The sequence below is a fragment of the Apteryx mantelli genome, chromosome 5 (genome assembly GCF_036417845.1).
Source record: "Apteryx mantelli isolate bAptMan1 chromosome 5, bAptMan1.hap1, whole genome shotgun sequence".
NCBI lineage: Eukaryota > Metazoa > Chordata > Aves > Apterygiformes > Apterygidae > Apteryx > Apteryx mantelli.
The window spans coordinates 58,288,227-58,309,590 of NC_089982.1; the positions used below are offsets into that span (position 1 = coordinate 58,288,227).

General features: G+C 38.3%; 1 protein-coding gene across 2 annotated transcripts in view; it reads left to right on the top strand.

The window, feature by feature from the left end:
- Positions 1–21,129, top strand: part of TEC (tec protein tyrosine kinase) — a 54,187-nt gene extending 33,058 nt beyond the window's left edge. Inside the window, exons 3-19 of one of the 2 annotated variants that reach the window (XM_067298087.1) lie at positions 4,435–4,536; positions 4,906–4,987; positions 6,101–6,229; positions 6,953–7,060; positions 7,273–7,313; positions 7,782–7,963; positions 8,927–8,992; positions 10,804–10,858; positions 11,025–11,104; positions 12,007–12,140; positions 13,791–13,865; positions 14,456–14,627; positions 14,791–15,007; positions 15,560–15,624; positions 16,772–16,890; positions 17,226–17,383; positions 19,959–21,129. In XM_067298087.1, the coding sequence (XP_067154188.1) occupies positions 4,435–4,536; positions 4,906–4,987; positions 6,101–6,229; positions 6,953–7,060; positions 7,273–7,313; positions 7,782–7,963; positions 8,927–8,992; positions 10,804–10,858; positions 11,025–11,104; positions 12,007–12,140; positions 13,791–13,865; positions 14,456–14,627; positions 14,791–15,007; positions 15,560–15,624; positions 16,772–16,890; positions 17,226–17,383; positions 19,959–20,036 (1,863 nt within the window). In that variant the 3' untranslated portion in view covers positions 20,037–21,129. The remainder of the gene's footprint in view (positions 1–4,434; positions 4,537–4,905; positions 4,988–6,100; positions 6,230–6,952; positions 7,061–7,272; positions 7,314–7,781; positions 7,964–8,926; positions 8,993–10,803; positions 10,859–11,024; positions 11,105–12,006; positions 12,141–13,790; positions 13,866–14,455; positions 14,628–14,790; positions 15,008–15,559; positions 15,625–16,771; positions 16,891–17,225; positions 17,384–19,958) is intronic. The other variant, XM_067298088.1, reaches the window with a different exon arrangement.
- Positions 21,130–21,364: the final 235 nt, after the last annotated feature.

The following is a 21,364-nucleotide window of genomic DNA, read 5'->3' on the forward strand; positions in this document are numbered from 1 at the left end:
CTAACCATTTTTCTGCTATAGGCTTCCCTGTAGATGTGTGCATCCCTCTTCACAAAAGGGGTGGACTAGGTCCTGTGGGTTCACCAGCCTGTGGAGTTTCCCCAGTCCTCTGTGAATACTTGCACCTGGCTCAGAGTATGTGCATGGATGTGCTGGTGAAGTGCTCCTGTTTCAACAGTGATTCCAAACTTTCTCTCCTATGTTAGCTGTCTTCCACCTCCAGAAACAACCATGGAAGATGCTGATCTGCAGCCTTTGGTTTGACATTGCATAACTAGCCTTTGTACTAATTTAGTTTTTTCATCTCTTTGTAGTAGAGGTTACTTGTTGGAAAGAAAGTTTGTGGGTGGATTTCTCATGGCGAGTTCATGCCTATAGCTCTACTTCCACATTAGTTCCGGGCTTGAGCTCTTGCTTGATCCTGTACTTCGTGACTGCCGTTATGTCTGCACTGCTCGTATGCTAGCCTGCATCTAGAGCAAGCCCTCTGGCATGCGGAATAAGTGCAACACAGTGATGATGTATAAATAAAGGGAAACTGTTTTGAGTAGGAAGAGGAGAGGAATTGCAGTAATCTTTTTTTTTTTTTTTTAATATTTTTCTTAAGTCATTCTTCCCTGCTCCTGTGCACCCTGGTTTAATAGTGAGAAATGCTGAGCTGAAACACAGCTGCAAACCTGACAATGGCTGCTGGCCATTAATAGCTACTGTTTCTGATGCAATCTGAAACATGTCTGGGTGGAACATTTGTATTTAATTTCGCACATTCAAGTTTTTCTTTTAATCTTTGAAATACTCAGAAATAGAAAAATCTTTAATTACTAGGCTTAATTTGCTGGAATTGTAGTGCTTGTTGTAAGGCAGGTCAAATTAACTTTGGATTGTTTTAATCTGACACCTCATAGTGATGCAAACTGAATCACCTTCAATTACAAGAGGATAAAAAGGGATGACCTAGGAAATGGGTTGCTAGAATGACACGATGTTTATCAGGAGTTTTCCTCTATTTTTCTCCCAAAATAATCGTTGGTTTTCTTGTTGGATTCCTCTTTTTTGTCTTCCTTGCACATGTGTAGTCCTTCTGAACTCTCACTGAATGCTAGAATTGGCATGAAAATCTGGGAGTCTTGGAGGAGAAGGGATTTCAGAGAAGGTAATAAAGGAGATGATATAACCTGTTCCTCTAAAGAATTTCTGTGATTCCACGTTGGGAAAAAAAAAACCAAAACAAAAATACGTTATCTTCTCTCTGTCTCACAACCCCTGTTGACCAGCAATCCAGGCAATATGCGAGTACCCCACTGGATGCAGGAAGTCGGGTAGATGTTGTTATGGAAGTGACAAGCATTTCTTCAAAAGGAGACATTCTTGGTGTGCAGGAAAGTATCTGGAGAAAGATTTTTCAGTTTGTGTGGAGTGTTGGATTCCAAGGTTACACACACAGTGCAAATTACTTATTTCTTGGCACAGCATGGTATTTTAGAATGTCTCTCTTTTTTTATTGCTATTTTAAACAGCTCTTGGGGAGGGAGTCTTTTTTGGGACAGGGGGAGAGTGAGTGTTTTGTGTTATATAGTAGTTACAGCTTACTCTGGACTGCCATTTTTCTGGAAGCTGACCATGATGTGCACAGATTTCATGCATGTTTTCTCTGCCTGTTTTCTTCATAACAATATAAATAAGAGTACTTAAGGTGTTTTAAATGCTGACAAAGCTTCTGCATTTTTCATGGGTAATAACTTTTAGGTTACTACAGGTGGTAGAGTAGTGATACAGCTATATCTGAAGTTGCTCTGCTCTTCATTTTGTAAGACAGTATTTTCAGTTGTTTATGATTGTGCCCGACTTCTACTATTTGGGCTGAAATTTTCATCTTCAGGAGAGAGGAGAGCAAGTGAGTAGGGATGGGAGTATCTCAAATAATTCAATAACTACTAGTTATTTCCACGCTTTCTGAACAGTGTCCATCTTTTGTAAGCTGTGCTCTGGGCTGCATGAGTTGGATGTGCTTGGCATTTGTAAATTTTTGACCTTGATTAATTCCGGACCAGCTGCAAGCTGCTGCCGCACTGTTGTTGTTGTTCCAGATTCCAATGGAAACTTACTTTTCTACTGGAGACTTGGTTCTCCCAAAAGTGAGAAGTGGTCCTAGATGCTCTTCATGGATTCATCTTTTAGTTCTGATTAAAAAGTGGATCACTTATGTGTTTCCCTTTGCCATACAATTCAGGGCATTCTTTGTTTCTGTGCTGAGTTTTTTTTGTTTGGTTGGTTTTTGTTACCGTCTCCTGCTTGAGTTAAATGATTTAAATCAGCTACTTCAGAAAGAGCCACTTTCAAAAGGTCTGCTTTTCTGCTGACTTCCTTGTTGTTTTTACCTGTTGCTTGTACAGCTTACAGCAATACAGATTAAAGCTTTGTTCCCACTTCCTCCAGCTACCTGCTGTTCTTCCAGAGTTTCATCTCCAGAGTGTTGAACTGCACTATTTTCATGCATTTTTACTTTGGGCAGCATCTGGTACGCATTGTTGATCAGCCTCTGTTTAACAGTGATCCAGCTTCTTTAATGTCCTAATTTCAACTGTCTCAAAATTACTATTGTAAGCTCTTGCATGTCACTACGTAAAACCGTGAATTGTGTATTCAGTGCAGGGGTTGAATAGTTCACAATAAATAACTACTGGAGCCACCTTCTTAACAAGAATAAAAAATAAATTCAAAAGCCATTTATGGAGGAGGCATGACAATGTAAAAAGTTTTGTATAGATTCCTATAACAGAAGGCTGTGAATTGCTTCTACGCTGAGCAACTGAATGTGGTTTGTGCCGGGCTGTTCTCCACATCCTACAGGACAGATGGTTAGCACAAGTGCAGTAGTTCAGCCATGTCCATAGGCTTCAGTGACTGCGCTTCACAAATGCAGCAGTCCTATTTCTAGATCCAAACTAGACGGCGTGCTGGCAGCTCATGTGTCTGTCTGTACACTGTACTTCTTGCTATGTTGCCTTAGCCTGAGTGCCTTTGCACATATGGAGCCGTATCATGTGCATGCAGAGGAGAAATTAAAGGATGCCCCAACGTCTTTAAACCTGCATTTCTGAACTTTTGCATGCCTGGCTTTATAACCTTAATGGGTTTTAAGATGGAATTTGCCTTTATTGTTGTAGCACCCAGAGGTGCTAATCTCTGTAGAAAGCACTGCAGTATTATATATTAAACTCTTTCCAGCTTTAAAATCTTTATAAATAGCAATTTAGGCAAGCCAGACTTTCTCAGATGCCTCATCAATTGCATTTGGGATGCTAGTATCCTGAGGAAGGACTGGAAGTTGTACAGGCTTCAGACTATGGTGTGTTATCTGGTGGCTTTCCAGCAAATTATTGTGTAAGAATTGCAGAAAGGGTTAGAGAAAGGATGACAGCTGGAGGATAGCAGTGGGCACAAAAATGTTAATGTGAGCACTGTAAGAAGTGACAGGAATTGTGGCAGTTATAGCAAATGGCCTTAGGAGAAGCCTTAGAGCAGGTGTGTTTCAGAGGATCTTTCCCAGCCAGGGGAGGTTCCACGGAGGATATCTACCATGGCTATTTTCTGTCGCGGGTTCATCAAGTAGAAGCCAAGAGCTCTTCATTCAGTCCCACCTTTGCTGGGAACTTCTTGCTGCTATCCAGGTGCTGAAATTCAGAGTGAATTATTTTTAAATCAAGAAGTGGGTCCCAAGCTGCTGTATCATGTGATGGGGGAGAAAAGGACCTGAGCCCAGGCCTGGTGTTTTGATGAAGCCTGGGACCAGGGTCTGTACTTGCAATCTTGGCTGCTTCAGGGCTTCTGCCAGCCTTGGCTTAAATGAGTTGTTCCAGCCCAGGGACAGGCTTTACCCCCGTCTCCTGTTTCCTACCACAGCATGAACTTGCGTTGCCTGTGCAGGATCACAGTTCCTCTGAAAAGCTGGGGAACCACTGTGATAGCCACAAAATGGTGGGAGCACTTCAGCAGCAAAGCAGGAGAGGAGATTAGGTGATATATCAGCACCTGTTCCACTTAATGTTTTTAGTCATAGTTTAAAATCAGTGATAAGAGAGACTTGTTTCATCTGCGTTCAAGCTATTTTTCTTAAAGAAAAATTGATTTTTGTTAGTTGGTATATAAGGATAAAAGTAATGATTACAACTGGTTGCAAACTTTATATTCAAAGGGGTTCTACTTTTTACTAAGCAGTTAGGCATGACTCTGTGCACTTTCACCGGTGTAGATCTTCATACCTTTTTTCCCTCATCTTTCATATCTGAAATGACTCTGCAGTTAAAGCAACATCAGTATCAGAGATGGAAAAGAAAGCATTAAGGCTCTGCAAAAAGAGAGAATTAGAAAAGTGCCCTTAGATGAACCTGTCTTCACTTGCATTTTACATGGTGTTTTGCTTTTCTTTTATAGAAAAAGCACAAAAAAGGATGTGTTGACATTTCAAGGATCAAATGTGTAGAAGTTGTTAAAAACGACGGCATTATTCCCTGTCAAAATAAATACCCATTTCAGGTATGTTCCATTGGTTTATATCTTCAGCAGAGCCAAGCCATTGATGTGCAACTCGCTTCAAATAACTTTCGCTTTTGCATACTGAGGCCGTTCTGGCTCTCCCTGGGGCTGTGGTGGAGGTGGCTCAGGACCAGTGACCAAAACCTTTCTTATCCTACTTGAAAGCACCATATATGAATATTAAAATCTAAATTTTTTTTCCAGTTTATGCGTTGTGTCTTACATTTCTTATGTTGTTGAAGACCACAATTTTGCCAAGTTTAAAAATCGTTTGCCTTATTCTGTTTACTCTGTTTCCTGAGAAGTAAGTAAATGAATGTTACCATGTGAGTGTCTTTTTGGATTATTTATTTATTTGTTTGTTTTCAGGTTGTGTATGATGCTAATACGCTTTATATTTTTGCACCAAGTGCACAAAGCCGGGATCAGTGGGTGAGGAATCTGAAAGAAGGTAATAAAAATTGCTGACACTTAGTATCTGACATATTTAGACACATTTTCTTGAGCTAGAAAAATATAATGTTAAAACTTTTGTTTCATTTTTCTACTGATTTTATTTTTACTGGATTGGATCATCCTTTCCTTACATAGTGTGTGATAACAGGCAATGGAAATATCAAACACCTAGATGGATTTCACTCAATTTGTGCAGTCTAGCTAAAATCAGAATTTGACCCTATGCTGTTGCACAATATGTTAATCATTAAAAATTTTATCCACAGCAGTTAATGGCATCACTCGTTTACAGATAACTTAGTTTTGTTTGAATGTAGCTAGACAATGTATGGGCCTGATGATCCCCTTGCCTGCTGTCACTTTACATCAGGGTATCTCCACTGAGATACAATTCTGATTTATGCTATCATAGGGAGTAAAGGTCCTGCATGTTTAGCAGCAGCTTTTTTTCCAAGAGCTTTCTGCCACCATCAGATGTTCCCATTAATCACAAGTGTGCTTTCAAGTAATAAGAAACAGTTCCTGGACTGGGGACTGCAGGTCAGGGCACAACCTCTGAAGCTCAGTAGGCTAGAGGATGGGAGCTGAGAGCCTTTTAAACCAAACATAGACCTTGTGCCATGGCATAGTGATAAATGTTAGCCAGCTTTCCCTCCAGAATACTATTGTAGGGGAAATTATGAGTCATTTGCAGTGGTAATAAAAACAACAGAGGCAGACAGAGCCCCCAGGGCCCTCGCAGCTGCCTGACTGCGCTGCAGGGTGCAGGTGGGTGCCTGGCCCGCGGGGTGCCCCTGTGTGGCCTTCCCTGCTCTCCTGACTGTGGCGAGCACCTACTTGCTGCTCTGGCCAGCTCAGGCAGGGGGAGAGACCTCTTTCTACTGGAAAATGTGATGCATTATCCTAAAAATATTATCTGTTATCGTTGTATGGCTTCCACATAAACATGTAAGAAATTCCTTAAGAGTAGCAATACTATAGTAAGGACAATAAGAAGTCAAGATTATTTCCCATGTTAAAAATATTTATTAACAAATTCAGTGCCACTCCTGCAGATTTTTTTTTTTTTTTTTTGTATCTCACAATATATACTGCTTACTTCTTTTAGAAATAAAAAACAACAGTGATATAATGGTGAAATATCATCCTAAATTCTGGACGGAGGGAATTTATCAGTGCTGCAGACAGACAGAAAAGTTAGCACCTGGCTGTGAAAAATACAATCTTTTTGAAAACAGTAAGTTCATATGTTTTCATATGTAATTGTTTTGGCTTGGTTTTCCACTTTTTTTATATGACTGTGTCATTGCACCTGAGTGCTGCAGACATTAGGGAAATATATAGAGCAGGGTGAATCGTTGATGTTGTGTCTAAAGTAAATCCAAGTGTGTTATAAAAATATTTAAAAGCCAGTTGACTATCCTTCCAAAAAGTATTCAGAGAAATTTGAAAGGAAACATTTTGAGGTTGCTTAATTTATTTTTCATTTGTTCTGTTGTTTTCCCCATCTGTTTTTTGTTTGTTTTTTTAAACAAAGTGTTTCCCTTAGATTGAGGTAAACCCTCATGGTGATTCAACTACAAATTTTTGCCAGACCTGCAGTTTTAATAAATAAATTATAAATATAATAAATATAATATAATATATAACTTAACCTAAATTAAAATATTCCAGTACAAATAAAGCTCAAGCTTCTAATTGGCAAAAAAAACAACATGGAAAAAAATCACTATTGGACTTGAGAGAAGTAATAAAAAAAAAAAAAGTACATATAACTTCTTTGCCTTACTTAGCGAGGCAAGTGTCCCGGGGAAGCACTATATTTTGTTGAAACAACAGATGTTAGTAGAAATGGACATTTAGATTTTTCATGGCTACTATTTCTAACTGCTTCTACTGCTTCTAAATCTTTATTCCTCATTAAGGAGCAGGACATAGCATGGTTTTATATTCCATTTAGAGTTCCTTCCAGGCACTCTACAGGACTGCCCTTCCTGGACCTGCTGGCTAGTTCGGGAATTTCTGCACAGCACACTCAGGTGTGGCAAAGACATCTCCAAATCCCATGGTGAATATAGCCTGTTGTCCAACTTAGTATGTTTTTGCAGAATGCTTAAATGATGTTTTCTTAATACTTAATCAGAACTGTCTTTGTTTTCTGACTTAGCCTTCAGAATAACTTTCTGAGATGTTGAAATCTTATCTAAATTCAAAAACTTTTTTTTTTTAACTTATCTATAAGTTAGTAGATACAAATCCTTTTCTGTGCTCTGTTTCTAGGTATAAGGAAAGCACCCGCTCCAATGCCGGAAAAAAATAGGGTAGGTAGAGTCTTTAAAATATTGAATAGATAATTGCTGTTTCTTGAGGTAGCGTTTAGATTTATTGTGACTCTTTTTCTTATCTTACAGCAGAGGTCTATTTCTGTAAGCATCATTAGGTGTTAAGCTTTATCTGAAGTCCACAGTTGAAAAAATTCCAATACTGCAAATTGGACTGGACTTATTAGTTGTATCTGTGCTGCCAGTGGGATGTGGCATCGGAAAGCAGACATTGTTTGGGACCAGACCACAGCTCGTGGGCTGTTGCGATGGCTGGCCTTCATGGCCCTGGCTCCTCTCCCACCACTGTGCTGCTGATGGGGAGGCAGGGCAACCTGAGCTCCCTCCTGGGGCTACCATAACTAGTCCAGCTTTTGCCTTCAGGATGCTCAACTGCTTTGCACTGGTGTAATAATAAGGGTAGAATTACAAGCAAATGGAATAATAATAGTTTTGTGTTGCTTTCAGCGAAGGCCTCCACCACCTGTTCCCCCAGCTGAAGAAAATGACAGTGAAGAGGAAGAAATAGTGGTAGCAATGTATGACTTTCAGCCTACAGAACATCATGATTTAAGATTAGAGAAAGGTGAAGAGTATACGATAATTGAAAAAAATGATATTCACTGGTGGAAGGCAAGAGATAAATACGGGTAAACGTCGGTTCCTTGTTTTTGGCATTCATTTTAAAGTTGGATAAGGTTATTTCCACGTCGTAGTAGTTTATATTGATTGTGTCAACAACTAACTCTGTTAGATCTCATTTGGGGCCCCAGTGCTGAAATCTGATCCATATCTTTGTGCCCAAATAGAGTCCCATTTGAAAAAATGAGGTTCTCAATAAATTGCAGAGTCTGCATGCATAGACTGTTGCAGAATTAGAAGCTTTTACAGTTATATTTCCTGTCAGACCTTATGGTTTCCTAATTAAAATGTCAGCCAGCCTGCAAAACCTAGCTAGACTGGTAAAATACTCCTGCTTCCCTGGGGAATGGCTCATTAGGGAGCAATATGGTTAACATTCAGATCAGTAGGCTCTGACTTTCAGGCATGAACGATCATTATCTTGTTTAATAGCTGGATCATTAGGGGTAATCTTTGAATGAGAGCGAGACTGCTGAAGAATCAGTGAGGTGCCTTAATGGCTGCCACTTCACCAACTGCAATGCCCAGCTTTTACATTCTCTGAATTAGAACTTCTCCCTAATATTTATAAGTGAGAGTTTCTATACTTCACTATTTATTAGGTCAATGTTGCAAAATGTTAGGGGTAGTTTTCAGTCATTACACATAGCAGGGCTGCTGTGGCAGTCTCAAAACATGCTCCTGGAGATTGGCTGGTTCATTCAAGTGCAGAAGTGACAGCAAAGCAGAGAGTTGCTTGTTTTGACCCTTCTGCTGGTTTTCTTGGACACTTCTGCTGACTGTTTTAACTTCTTTAGGTGCAGTAAAAGTTACTTGAGGAAAATGGCTTTCTAGGTAATGAGTAGTAGAGTGGGTCTGCAATAAACCAATGACTGCTAGTGACCTCTGGTAATTAACAGCATAAAAGATTGTTTTCTAGGCATGCAATTTTGTATCTTTTTATTCAGATTTTGTATTATATATTCTTCTAGAAATCAAGGATATATTCCAAGCAACTATGTAACAGGAAAGAAGTCTAACAACCTTGATCAATATGAGTAAGTGAATCTTTAAATTAAAATGTGGAAGAACAAAATAAATGCTATGCTTTAAGAATTGCAAAATATTTTTAAAGGTTTAAAAGCAGTTATTCACACATTATAACATTGGTCTTGGAGATTAAAGTTAAATATTTGAAATATGCACGTTTTTGTTCTGATTCTCCATGCTGATTTTGAGGTTTAATTTAGAATGAAATGAGATGGTAATCAGGCATGTAGTTTTTAGGCTATTATTAACAGCAAAAGAAATGAATACCCTCATTATACTCTGCAATAGACTATGGGAAACATTAAAGTGGCACAGCTATCCGAAGTGTGTGGCAGTAACATAGTAGAAAAGAAAACATCAAGAATTGCACAAAATAAACATAACAGATCAGAGATTTTGGAGGGCAGGTTTAATTTTCAACCAAATATATCAGTCAGTGCATTTTAAGTCTCAGTATATGCATGCAGTTCATCAACTAACAATAGAAAGTTTATTTTTATTCTTTTTTTAATTGCCACAACCAACTGATGTTTGATTATGGAATACTTGGTTAAGAACATCAAAATGAAATGTAACACTCCATTCTCCAAGCCTGTTTTTGATACTCAAATTTCAGTGCAACTTGAACTGTTGCGCCTGATGTGTATGGACACTTATGACTTACTTCCTGAGTCTTAGATAAAATGGAGCTGTAAGGAAAGAATATTTAAAACAGTTTATGAAACCCCATTAATAGTTCTAAAACTCTACTCTGTCATGTATGGCTCCTACTTCTGTGTTTTGGCAGAAGATAGAATTTCTTCTGGGATTTTGCCTTCAGCTTTTTTAGAGGATATTGTTTGTTCTTGTTACTCCCTCATCTTTGAGACTTTTGTTACAAGCCCTGTCCTGCTCTGCGCTGTGCTGTGAAACTGGTAGAAAAGGAAGGAAGGAGCTGGGCTGCCTTATCTGGTCCGGCCACTTTGTGCCTTGCCACCTTGGTGACGTCATTCTGAGTCACTGAAGAGTCTAGGGAGGATTACTCCAAGTTGTCTATAAACTGCAGGAAACCACTAACTCTGGAAGAGCAGAACTTGTGCAGAGGCTTCTATATCACTTCCCTAGGCTTTTACCATTCTATCGGCATAGCTCAAAACTATTGCACCACACCATTTGCTAGCTCTGTGGGGTTTTTTTATTGTGTTTTATTTATTTATTTTTATTCATTGCAGCTGGCAAAAATTTCAGTGAATTCTCTGGCTGCTTTAACCTGGCTGTGCAGCACAGAGCTCAGGGCTATGCAACTGTGACATTTAGTTCACTTTTAAACTGCTCTTTGTTAGGTCATTCTTCCCTTGAAAGGCAAAACTAGTCACAAAGTTATTGAATTAAACACAAGTCTATCAATCGGCTCAACAGGTAATTTGGCTGGTGTATAGGTGGCTACTTCAGAATTTACTTGAGATTGCCAGTCTGCCTTCAGGCTGCCATTCAGAGAAACAACTGCTATCAGCATGCTCATATTTTTGAGAAGCATTTTTCTTGAAAAATGAGTTATTTCACCTGTATTTTGTTGGCTTCTGTGGGATCTCACTGGATTTATTTCAGAGCGTTTTTATGGGTAAGCTGTGCAACATAATAGAGACTGATTTTTTTATTTTTTTATTTTATTTTTTTATTTTTGGTAAATTGACCTTTGGTCAATTCAGTTCACTTCTTGACCTTCAGCATCATAAAATTATTGAATCTGCAACTTTATAATACTTTGCTTTAAGCATTTTACATAAAGAAATCAAATACCTTGGAGAATTTTTGATCACATAGTGATGTTGTATTGCAGATGGTACAGCAGAAATCTGAACAGAAGCAAGGCAGAACAACTCCTTAGAAATGAGGTGAGTTCTGTACTGTTGTATTAGCAACCATAGGATTTAGTTAAAGTAGCTTCTTTTATTAGAATTAAAGTTTCATTTTAGCACATGCAAATCACAGCTTAATTAGAAAAAACATACAGCTTAAAGCTGTTTGTGGCATGAAACTGTTGTTGTGCTTGCATTTTAGGACAAAGAAGGTGGTTTTGTGGTGAGAGACTCAAGTCAGCCAGGCCTGTATACAGTTTCCCTTTATACAAAATTTGGAGGGTAAGTGTTTTGTGGCTACTCTGTACATCTTACGTTGTTTGAATTGATTTGCATACATATTTGAACTCATAGGCTTGGGGAAAGCCTGAGAGAGAATTCAACAAAGAAATGAATACTGCTATTTGAAAAACAAACAGAAAAAAACAGGCGACTAAAATTTAAAATTAGCTTCTAGACTCCAGGGTTAGGCCACAGTTGCTTTAATCTAACATAAATGTAAACTGCCACCAGAAGAAGAAACCTCACTTTCCCATGCCATTCATTCTTTTCCCTCATGCCAGCCTAAATGTTTGTGTGGGTGTGTGGTGAGCTGGATCAGGGAACTGATCTGGCTGAAAATTAACCTTTTATTGGTTAATCTTCAACTTGACCAGGTTATTGAAATGAATGTGAGTAGCAAATGCTCAGTGTCTCTGAAATTCGAGCTCCTGCTGAAGTGTGTAATGCAGGGCACCTGTGCAGACTGTGTGTGCGCCCGCCCTGGGGCGATGGAGATGTGCGCTGCATCCAAACACTCCCTGGGAAAGGCTAGCATCTCCCAGGCTTCAAAAGCAGGTGGGAAATGCCGTGCACCCCTTCGCCGGGGTTGCGTCTGAGCCCTGTGACACTGGGCAAATGGAGCCCCTCTGCTGTTGCCCCTAGTGCTGGTGACCAGGTGCCAACTTTTCAACTCTGAGAGTGGAGGAGTAACATACTACTTCCAGCTATGGTGGGAGGATATGTGGGATGGACCTATTTGCTCTCCCCTACATTTGTGCAGTTCTTCAGATATGAAAGTTACTTAGTACGTTTTGTATGTTGCCTCTGTATTAAACAGTGTTCTTTTTCAAGTCAATATATATATTTTCTTATATTCACAAGAAATGGCATTGTATTTTTATTTTTACTTTTTTTTTCTTTAGAGAAGGTTCATCAGGAATAAGACACTACCATATAAAAGAAACAGTGACATCACCAAAACAGTTCTACCTCGCAGAAAAACATCTTTTTAACTCCATTCCAGAAATAATTGAGTATCATAAACATAATGCAGCAGGTAAAAGAATCTGACTTTCTTGTCAGTTAGGGAGGATTTGAAAAGGTGTATTAGGGTTTTGGTGACGGTTTTTAGGTTTGTATAGGTTCTTCTTGCTTTGAAAATAAATTTTTGTATATATTTAGTATAATACTATATATACATTTACTATATTACTATATATTCATTCCCTATATATACATGCATACATGTGCACACACACATATGTATATATTTACTATTCCTGTTATTAGCATAGTCTAGTGGATGTACATGAGCAACAGGGGGCATCTGAAGCCTCTGGCTTTATGAAGACAGATGTTTTTTTCTTTTTTTCAGCGTTCTCTATTACATTTTATATATCACTCAGCTGACGTTCCTATTTATTTGCTGCATAGTGGGCTAGATCCTTTCTCCTGGCCAAGAGACAAGCCTAGAGCAATCCAGGGTGAAGCTGCTAAGGTGTGGCAAAAACTTTTGACAGTCTTGATGCCTCTTAGTACATGCTGATCCCCAGTATAACAAAAGAATAGCTGTATCAGGTCAGGAAAAAGAAACATTCGCTTAGCTCAGCATCCTGTCTCCAATAACAGCCTATAACCCACAGCAGATGCATAGGGATGGTACTTCCCCGGAGTACTCTCCAAACCCTAGTTTATTTTATGTGTGGCTCCACCATTCAAAATAATCTAGCCTGCATGTAAGAAGCAGATAAGGAGAACAGTAATATATTGTTCAGGAAATCCCTGAAGATGTGTCTTTGTAAAGCTTAGATGCTTTAGATCTTTCACTGACAGCTGATGCTGGTGTCTGCCCACTGTATGATAAGATGGGGAGAGTTTAGGAATCCTCTTGACATTGAGGTTATGTTCCCTAGGCTTTATAGCCAGAATCCACTTACCATTAAGCATAGCAGAATCTGGTTCAAGGCACAGATACTAATATACTATTCTTTTTCAAATTCTGTGCTTAAATTTCCGTCATGAGATATATTTTCAAGATGCTTATATTAAATTCAGATGACCAGGCATCTCCTGATGATATTCTGGGACAGGTTTATTTTATCGGTTGTGTAGCTGTTTCTCTTTCTGAAAAATCTGCTTTGAAACATAAGTATTAAAATTAGTTATAATAAATGAGAAGCAGTATTGTTTTTAATAGCTTCATTCTTTTTACTGTACATCTTAATCAAGGTCTGACAAGATTTTAGGAGATTATTGAACTAGTGCGCAGCACTTACTTTTGTATATGTAAAATCCCCTTGTGAAACTGGTGCAATTTATACATACAAATCAAAAATGATCAGCAGTAACAGTTTGAATATACATTTTAAACAATCTTTCTAATCTGATTTATGAAAGGTGCAGTCTCTGCTCAGCAATTATTTTGATGCAAGCATAACTGTCATGCACAAATATGTATACATATATCTATATCCACCTCTCATCAGTAAAGGTGATGCAGCAATTTAGGCCCAACAGGTAGCTCCTGTGTACCTCTTGTAAGCATTTTGAATAGTCAAAACGATGCAATAGCAGAAAAAAGTCAAAGCTAAATATGTCCCTGTAAGATTATTGTTAGTCAGTTTGCAGTGAACAAGTGGCTGATTTGCTGCTTAGCACCCTTTCAGAAGTAAACTATGTCCCTTGATGAATTATCTTTGAAATTCAGGTCTTGTTACCAGGCTGCGCTACCCAGTGACCCCGAAGAAGATGACAGCACCGACAACTGCAGGGTTCAGCTATGGTAATTGCGTGTTTTTATGTTAATCTATGAATAATTTCTCTAATAATTTTGTATATGTGAATTGTTGCAATATTTTCTAAAAATTTTTTCTAAAAATTCTGTGGACACCATGAGCTCTGTGTGATTACTGAGCTGCACCTTTGCTCTTTCATAAGCTGTCACACTTCTTAAAACTTGGCCCTTTGATCTTTGTCTGTGGGTTGATTACTCTCTTAATTCAGAATAATCCGTTTTAAGCACGGCACATCAGATGGCGTGAATAGCTTCTATCCATTGGCACTATTTTATTTAATAGCAGCCTGTTGAATCAAGTCTGATAATACCAGTATGTAAATACTGGCCTCAGAAAATTTGATTTTTGCCTTTTATGTTGGTCAGCAGCTGCTTATAGGTTGTGTCTACCTAACAACTTGTGTTTGTTTTTTAAGATACAGAAGTGCTATGTTTTCAAATTAATTCTGAGGAGCTTTCTCCCTGAGTTCTGTAACTTGCTAATAGTCTGGCGTTTCCCTGTCCTCCTTCCTATTACTGTCAACTCACTATGTTCTCTAATATAACAGTCATTGGTTTTTGTTTGGTTGGTTTTATAGAGAAATGGGAAATTAATCCATCAGAGCTAACCTTCATGAGAGAATTGGGGAGCGGTCTCTTTGGAGTAGTGCGTCTTGGGAAATGGAGGGCGCAGTATAAAGTAGCCATCAAAGCAATTCGGGAAGGTGCAATGTATGAAGAGGATTTCATTGAAGAAGCTAAAGTGATGATGTGAGTTGCCGCACAGTGGCACTTCTGTTGCCAGTTCTAGGCTTCTGATGCAGTATACTGGTCAGAGACCTCAGGCAGATGGTATTTTTACAGCTTCATGGGGTTGGAGAGCTAGCACTGGGTGGAGGAAGTAATAGTAACTACATGATTTCAATCATTCCAGGAAATTAACACATCCTAAATTAGTTCAGCTGTACGGTGTGTGCACACAGCAGAGACCTATTTACATAGTGACAGAATTCATGGAGCATGGCTGCCTGCTGAACTACCTGAGGCAAAAACGCGGACTGTTGAGCAAAGACATCCTGCTGACTATGTGCCAAGATGTGTGCGAAGGAATGGAGTACCTGGAGAGGAACAGCTTTATCCATAGAGACCTGGTAACATCCCATTATGCAATATACACTTTTTAAAACTTGTATTTTTAAACATATCTATTCCTTGTTGAAACCACCCATTTGTAAATAACAGCTTTTATTTTTGCAGAGAATTAAGTTCTGTACGTCAGCTCTTTAGGCTCCAAGCAAGACTCTAAAGTTGCCCTGTACAGAGAAAGTTCAGACGTTTATCTCTCCCTACAAAACGGAGTAAAATCTTTCCAAAACGTTTATAAAGAATTAATAGCTGTTTCTGCTAAAATAACATATCTTTAGGATGTATTGGTGCCATTTCACCATTCATTAATCCTCTGAGATAATTTTTCCTGCCTTTTTTTCATTTTTATTTTTACAAAATGTTTCACTTGTTATAATAATATCATTAAGAGCAAATGTATGTGTACTCTTTATGCTGGATTTTAATGAGAATACCTCACTGAATTTGGTAAATCAGTTAACTTTCGAAGCAATGAGAACAAAGTTCTCACTGGACAGTTGCGAATTGTTTGAAAGAGACTGCAAATTTTAATCCAAATCTAACTGTTCCTTTTGTAGGCCGCCAGAAACTGCTTAGTGAATGATTCAGGAGTGGTCAAAGTGTCTGATTTTGGCATGACAAGGTATGGCTACAAACATACGAGTATACGAACATACTTGCAGTGAATTTTCCAAAAATTCACTGCAATCCCTTGCACTTACCTGTAAGACAACAAATGTCTGGCAGAATTACAGGCAAAAATGATGTTTTTGACCTCTCCAAGGAATTCTGCCTTGCTTGATTTCCCCCTGCCCCAGTTGCCTTTAAATATTACTCATTCTGTGGTCATGTATCTATTTCCTTATTCTTTTTGAGTCTAGAAAAGCAAAACAAGGTAGTTCATTCCATAAAGAGTTAGGCGTGTCTGGCTCTTACCGTGAGAGGCCTGGCTTTAAGTCGATTCCATGGTCTGATTTGGTCTTCTATTACAAACTTGCTGTAAATTCTGTAGTGACTTCATAAATTTTAATTTCCTGGTGATGCAGGAGGCCTGTTAGAATCTGTCTGTTGGATAGTAGAGCTTGCATTAAAGAGACAGCAATTGTCAGTGTGTTTTGGCAAATAAATGTTGCAAAGAGGCTGCTCAGTCAGACAGGGATCCTCTCTGAGTAGATGTTTCAGAGCTGCATTTCATTAGCCAAAGCACTGTGAGGTGCTGAGAACCAGAGAGGCTTCAGTTTGCTGCCTGTGTTGGCCCGGGTGGGGGGGGGTGCGGGCGAGGCTGGGGCTAGGGAGGGAGCGCATGTAAGAAAGGGAAAAAAAGCACCTGGGCTTCGACAGTGCTGTCGTTGGCTGTGCCAGCCTTCTCTGCCACTGAACCTGCGTGTGCCCTGAGGCCTGAATTCGGCCTGACGGATGAGAAGTAGAGCAAGAAATTGACACTTTTGCATCATTTTTTCTAGAAACAGAAATAGAAATTGAATAAATGTTAAATGTAATTAAATTTAAAATTTAATTACATTTTAAGTTTAGTATAAATAGAAATTTAACTTGTATGTGGCCTAGACCTGTGTTGTTTAGCTAATAATCACAAGAGAAGGCTCTGAGTTAATAAGAAAAACTAACTGGCTCTTAACTGAAACTTTAGTACTACTTTGAGATTTTTATTATGTGGTACTAACAATCATGACCACTAGGTGGCAATATGAGCTTCTAATATTCAAATCTAAATTAAAATATAATCTGCCAGTTTAGAGGCTGACTGAAGGATTTTGGTTTTTATTTTTTAGGTATGTCCTTGATGATCAATACACAAGCTCTTCAGGGGCTAAGTTTCCTGTGAAGTGGTGTCCACCAGAAGTTTTTAATTATAGCCGATTCAGCAGCAAATCGGATGTCTGGTCATTTGGTAAGACACTGAAATACACCGTTATTTTTTTTTTAGTTTATCAACAAGCAGATAAACTCCAGTTTTCAAGACTTCAGGATTCTAAGAAGCAGCTCAGTGAAAGCATTTGTCCTAGTTTTATGCTTGCATAAAGTTCCACAGGGATAATGAAAACTTTTTTTTTTAAACTCATGCTAGTAGAGTAAGATTTCTTCAGACATGTTTGAATGCTTTCTAGAATATAGATCTCAAAGAAACTCCTTCCCTGTCAGAAAATTTGTGCCTAGATCTTGAAGTGCATGTTTATTTTAGAAATATTTTTGCTTATTTTCTTAATGTTTATTTTCATTTTTTAGGTGTTTTAATGTGGGAAGTATTTACAGAAGGAAAAATGCCCTTTGAAAAAAGCTCCAACTATGAAGTGGTAACTATGGTTAGCCAAGGACATCGTTTGTATCGGCCCAAATTAGCCTGTAAGCTGGTATATGATGTCATGATGATGTGCTGGCAGGAGGTATACATTTTTTCTTATTTTTTGCCTTTCAATTGACAAAAGGTCAATCTAGCAAGAGCAATTAATCTCCACTGCAGTATTCTGACTATGTCTTAGTCAGGCCCTGCGGTATCTATGTACCCCTGCTTCCTGAGGGAACATTCATAATTGGAGTTATTGGCTCCTGGAACAAAAATGGCCAGGATATCTTCCACTTAAGGCTGTTCAAGAAAGAGATAAAAAGGAGTACAAGGAAAAGAATAGGGCTCCTGATCCACTACTGATCGTGCATAAAAGATGGGACACAATAGATGAGAAGTAGGCCAGAGCTGAATGTTCGTAGCCACTCACAGATGATAGAAAAAGTGTAAACTTGCTGCATAAAAAGAACCAACTGAATGATGTATTGTTCTCTAGTCAGGTCAGTGGGAGAATGAGTTTAGTTTAGTCACTAATGTCTATCCCTCTCTGTTCTTTCCCTTTAAGAAAGTGGAGAGTATAAGAGTAGTCAAATAAATATGATTTTAACGTAACTGAGGTAACCAGTCATAGGTTTTGCACACAAAACTAGATGCAGACAAAGAAGTAAAAAGGCTTAATGTCCCATAAGGTTTAATAAGGACAGTGGGACAGCTAAGGACCACACCCCCGTGACAAGGGTCGCCATATTTCCAAAAACAAAGTTTTGAGACATTAGGGAAGGAGGAATTGGAGAGGGGGAAACACTGCCTGTCCCATTCCTTCCCCTGAACTGGGGTCCCAGGTACAGAGAGAAGGCCCCTGCTTCCCTCGGGGACTTCCAAATTCCTCATGTCTGCCTGGATGAGCTCCACAGGATGGAGGAAGGGCAGGAAAAAGCAGGGCGCCAGTGGCCCTGTTATGACACAGAGGGCTTTGAAGGAGTTACCTTGAGTGGTGGATGCAGCAGCACCACTTCAGTGCAGTGATCTGCCCAGGATGACTCTAAAGTAAAGCTAATGAACTTAGACAGAGCTCTGCTTTAACAAGGTTAATGTTGCTGTCCATAGCATGAATTGGACAGATTAGGCTGCAGTTGAACCTAAACACAAATCCGAAGATTTACAAAGAAAGATTAAAAATACACTGTACTACTAATCCTCCTGATCCAGAAAGATATCAACTGTTCAGCTTTCAAAAAGGTAAGAGGTAAAGGGGCAGCAAAAACAAACTTAATACTTTAAGTATTAACTAAATTAGTATGAAACTTTTTTTGCAGTATTAAAGCAAAAAATCTATAAAAATGTAGATGCATTTAATTATGCCTCTAATTTTGGATAAAGCAATCAAGGAAACCAGGAACTTGAAAGAGCCAAGTGATTTATTTCTAGTTGGTCTTTGCCCCAGAGATGCTTGGGAAAGACTGCTCTTTCCCAGAATAAAGATGACATACTGTCTGACACTTGTCTTAGTGGGGAAGTTGCTAGAACAAAGAGGAATTAGTCATCAAACCAACCGGTGAATTCTAAAGCTTACGACATGCTGGTTTATGAAGCAAAGAATATATTTAAAACAACAACTGTCCTGGAGGGCTGCAGAATGACAAACGTGTCTATAGGTTAAAAAGGCTGTTCACAGGAACCAAGAAATTTCAGGTCATTAAATTTTGTTTGTATTAGGTAACCTGCTTAGAATGGGCATTAAAATGGAATAATAAATCGCCTCAAAGATCATAAGTTATTTGTTAAGATTCTTTGAATATTGATATTCATTTATAGAATTTATGTGAGCATTAATGAATTGACTAAAAGTTCATTGATTTCATCAGGGATTATTAATTATCTAAAGAGTCATCATGCATGAGAAAATCTTTGTGAATCTCAAACAGGACACACGGTAGCAACAAATGTTCAATCTGTCATAAAATATGATTAATCATAGGTGCCTCAGACATTGTTTAATAAATTTATTAATAACTTGAAAAGGGAAATGAATACTGAAGCATCAAAATTTAGCAGACATTACAAATTTAATTAGGTTGTTAAATGGAGGAAAAGCGCAAGTTACGCAGACATTCAAAAGATGATAAATTAACTATCAACAAGGTCAGTAAAGAGACTACGTCAATATATTGCCATAATTAAATGAAGCAAACAGGATGTTACGACACAGACAGAACTGTTTGGAAAAAAGAGCAATAGAATAATGCTGTTACATAAATCTGTGTAGCTGTCTCATTTCTCAGTCCAAAAAATAAGCATTGAAATAAGACTTCAGAGAAGGACACTCAAAATGCTTAGGAGCATGAACAATTTGCGTGAAGAAAGATTGCAACAATTTATTAGGGGTGGGAGAATAGGGAGAAAAATGGAAAAGAACAGCAGTATGCAAAGTAATGAATTATATGAAGACTGTAGTCCAGCAACACCTCTTCACAGCTTGTCAAAACAAAAAATAAGGTGAAACTTACTGCAATTAAGAGATGTGTTCAAAACCAGCACAAGGAAATTTTTTTTCACATCACATTTAATGAGATGGTAAATGTGTTGCCACAGAATGATATCAAGACCAAGAATTTATCAAAATTGATGTAACTTTAGTACATGCTGATCACAACAGTGCATGCTTTTGTTTTTAGAAACCAGAGGCACGCCCTACTTTTGAAGACTTGCTTCACACAATCATTGACATTGCAGAGGGTGAAGATGCTTTCTGAAGAAAAACAGCAGCAGCCCAAGTACAGGAAAGAATCCACATTGGAGAGATGTAGCCTCATTTCTGTTTTAAAGGCTTGGTCCTGTAAGCTGCTGGATGTTGCTAAGGAGTGTGGAGAGCCTGTAACGTTTGCTGCACTTCAACCCGGGGAGTTGTATATGATGCTGGGAAATGTGCGCAATATCTTCAGCAATACTAGTAGGCCCTATATTTTCTCTGAAGTCAGCATCGCATAATGGACAAACTGAGCTCTCTGTGGAGAAAGAGAGAGAATGTGACCAAAGCCCAAGAGCTTAATTTGCATTTACTGGGTCATATTTATGTATATACAGTCCATGTTTCTGAGTTTCTCTTTACTCAGGCAGTAGAAATGGTAGTAGTAGTGATTTGCATGCTTTAAAATTGAAGGTATCTATTAATAGCTAGTTACTGACATTGAAGTGTTTCCAGAGATTCTCCAGAAACATTATTTTTCTCAGTTGATGGTTGTTCTATGACACATCAAGAACACAAAACATGCCTCTTTCCTTTGCACCTAGTGAGTTGCCAACAATGCAGTCATTGGTTTGGTATAACACTCAAAAGCTTTGCCTAAGAACCAAGCTGTGATTATGTCGAGACCTTCTAGGGCCTCTCATCAACCAAAGACCTTCCAAGATTAGTCTTAATGTTACTTACGAAAAATAAATCCAAGATTCAGCCCAACTGGCTGTCAGTGTACTGTAGTACCCTGTTTTTGATTAATTATAAAATAATTTATATGCTGTATGTATTGTAAATATATAAATTCTATACATTTATTTATATAAAGTGTGTTGTCTTGAAATTTTCAAGCATGAGTTTGTTCTACCCTAACTTACATACGCAGCTCAATATATGAGACTGTAAATGAAAGAAATTACACCCTCATATTATTAAAGAACTCCTTTTCCTTTGTCGTCTGTATGTACAACGATCTAACCTTTCCATTCTTAACAGAAAATGTCATATCGTATGTTGTGTGTAAATAAACAATGTTAACTGTTGTTTGGAACAGAGTAAAGGGTTGCAAACAATTTATTGACAGACAGTGCTTTATCAGCCAAACTCATTGTTCATATGAGTCTATTATGATAATCTGTGTATATATGTCTGTACATTTATATACTCTAAGTATATATATTATAGTATAAATATATTTATGTGAGTTTGGCCATGATCAGATGTTCACTGCAGAAATGGCTGAACTACCTTTTAGAGGTTACTTCTCCTTTCCCTTCTGCTAGAGATTAAAGTCTCCACAGCCTTGCTAAAGTCTGTTTAAATTAACCTAACTGTACTTACAGATGT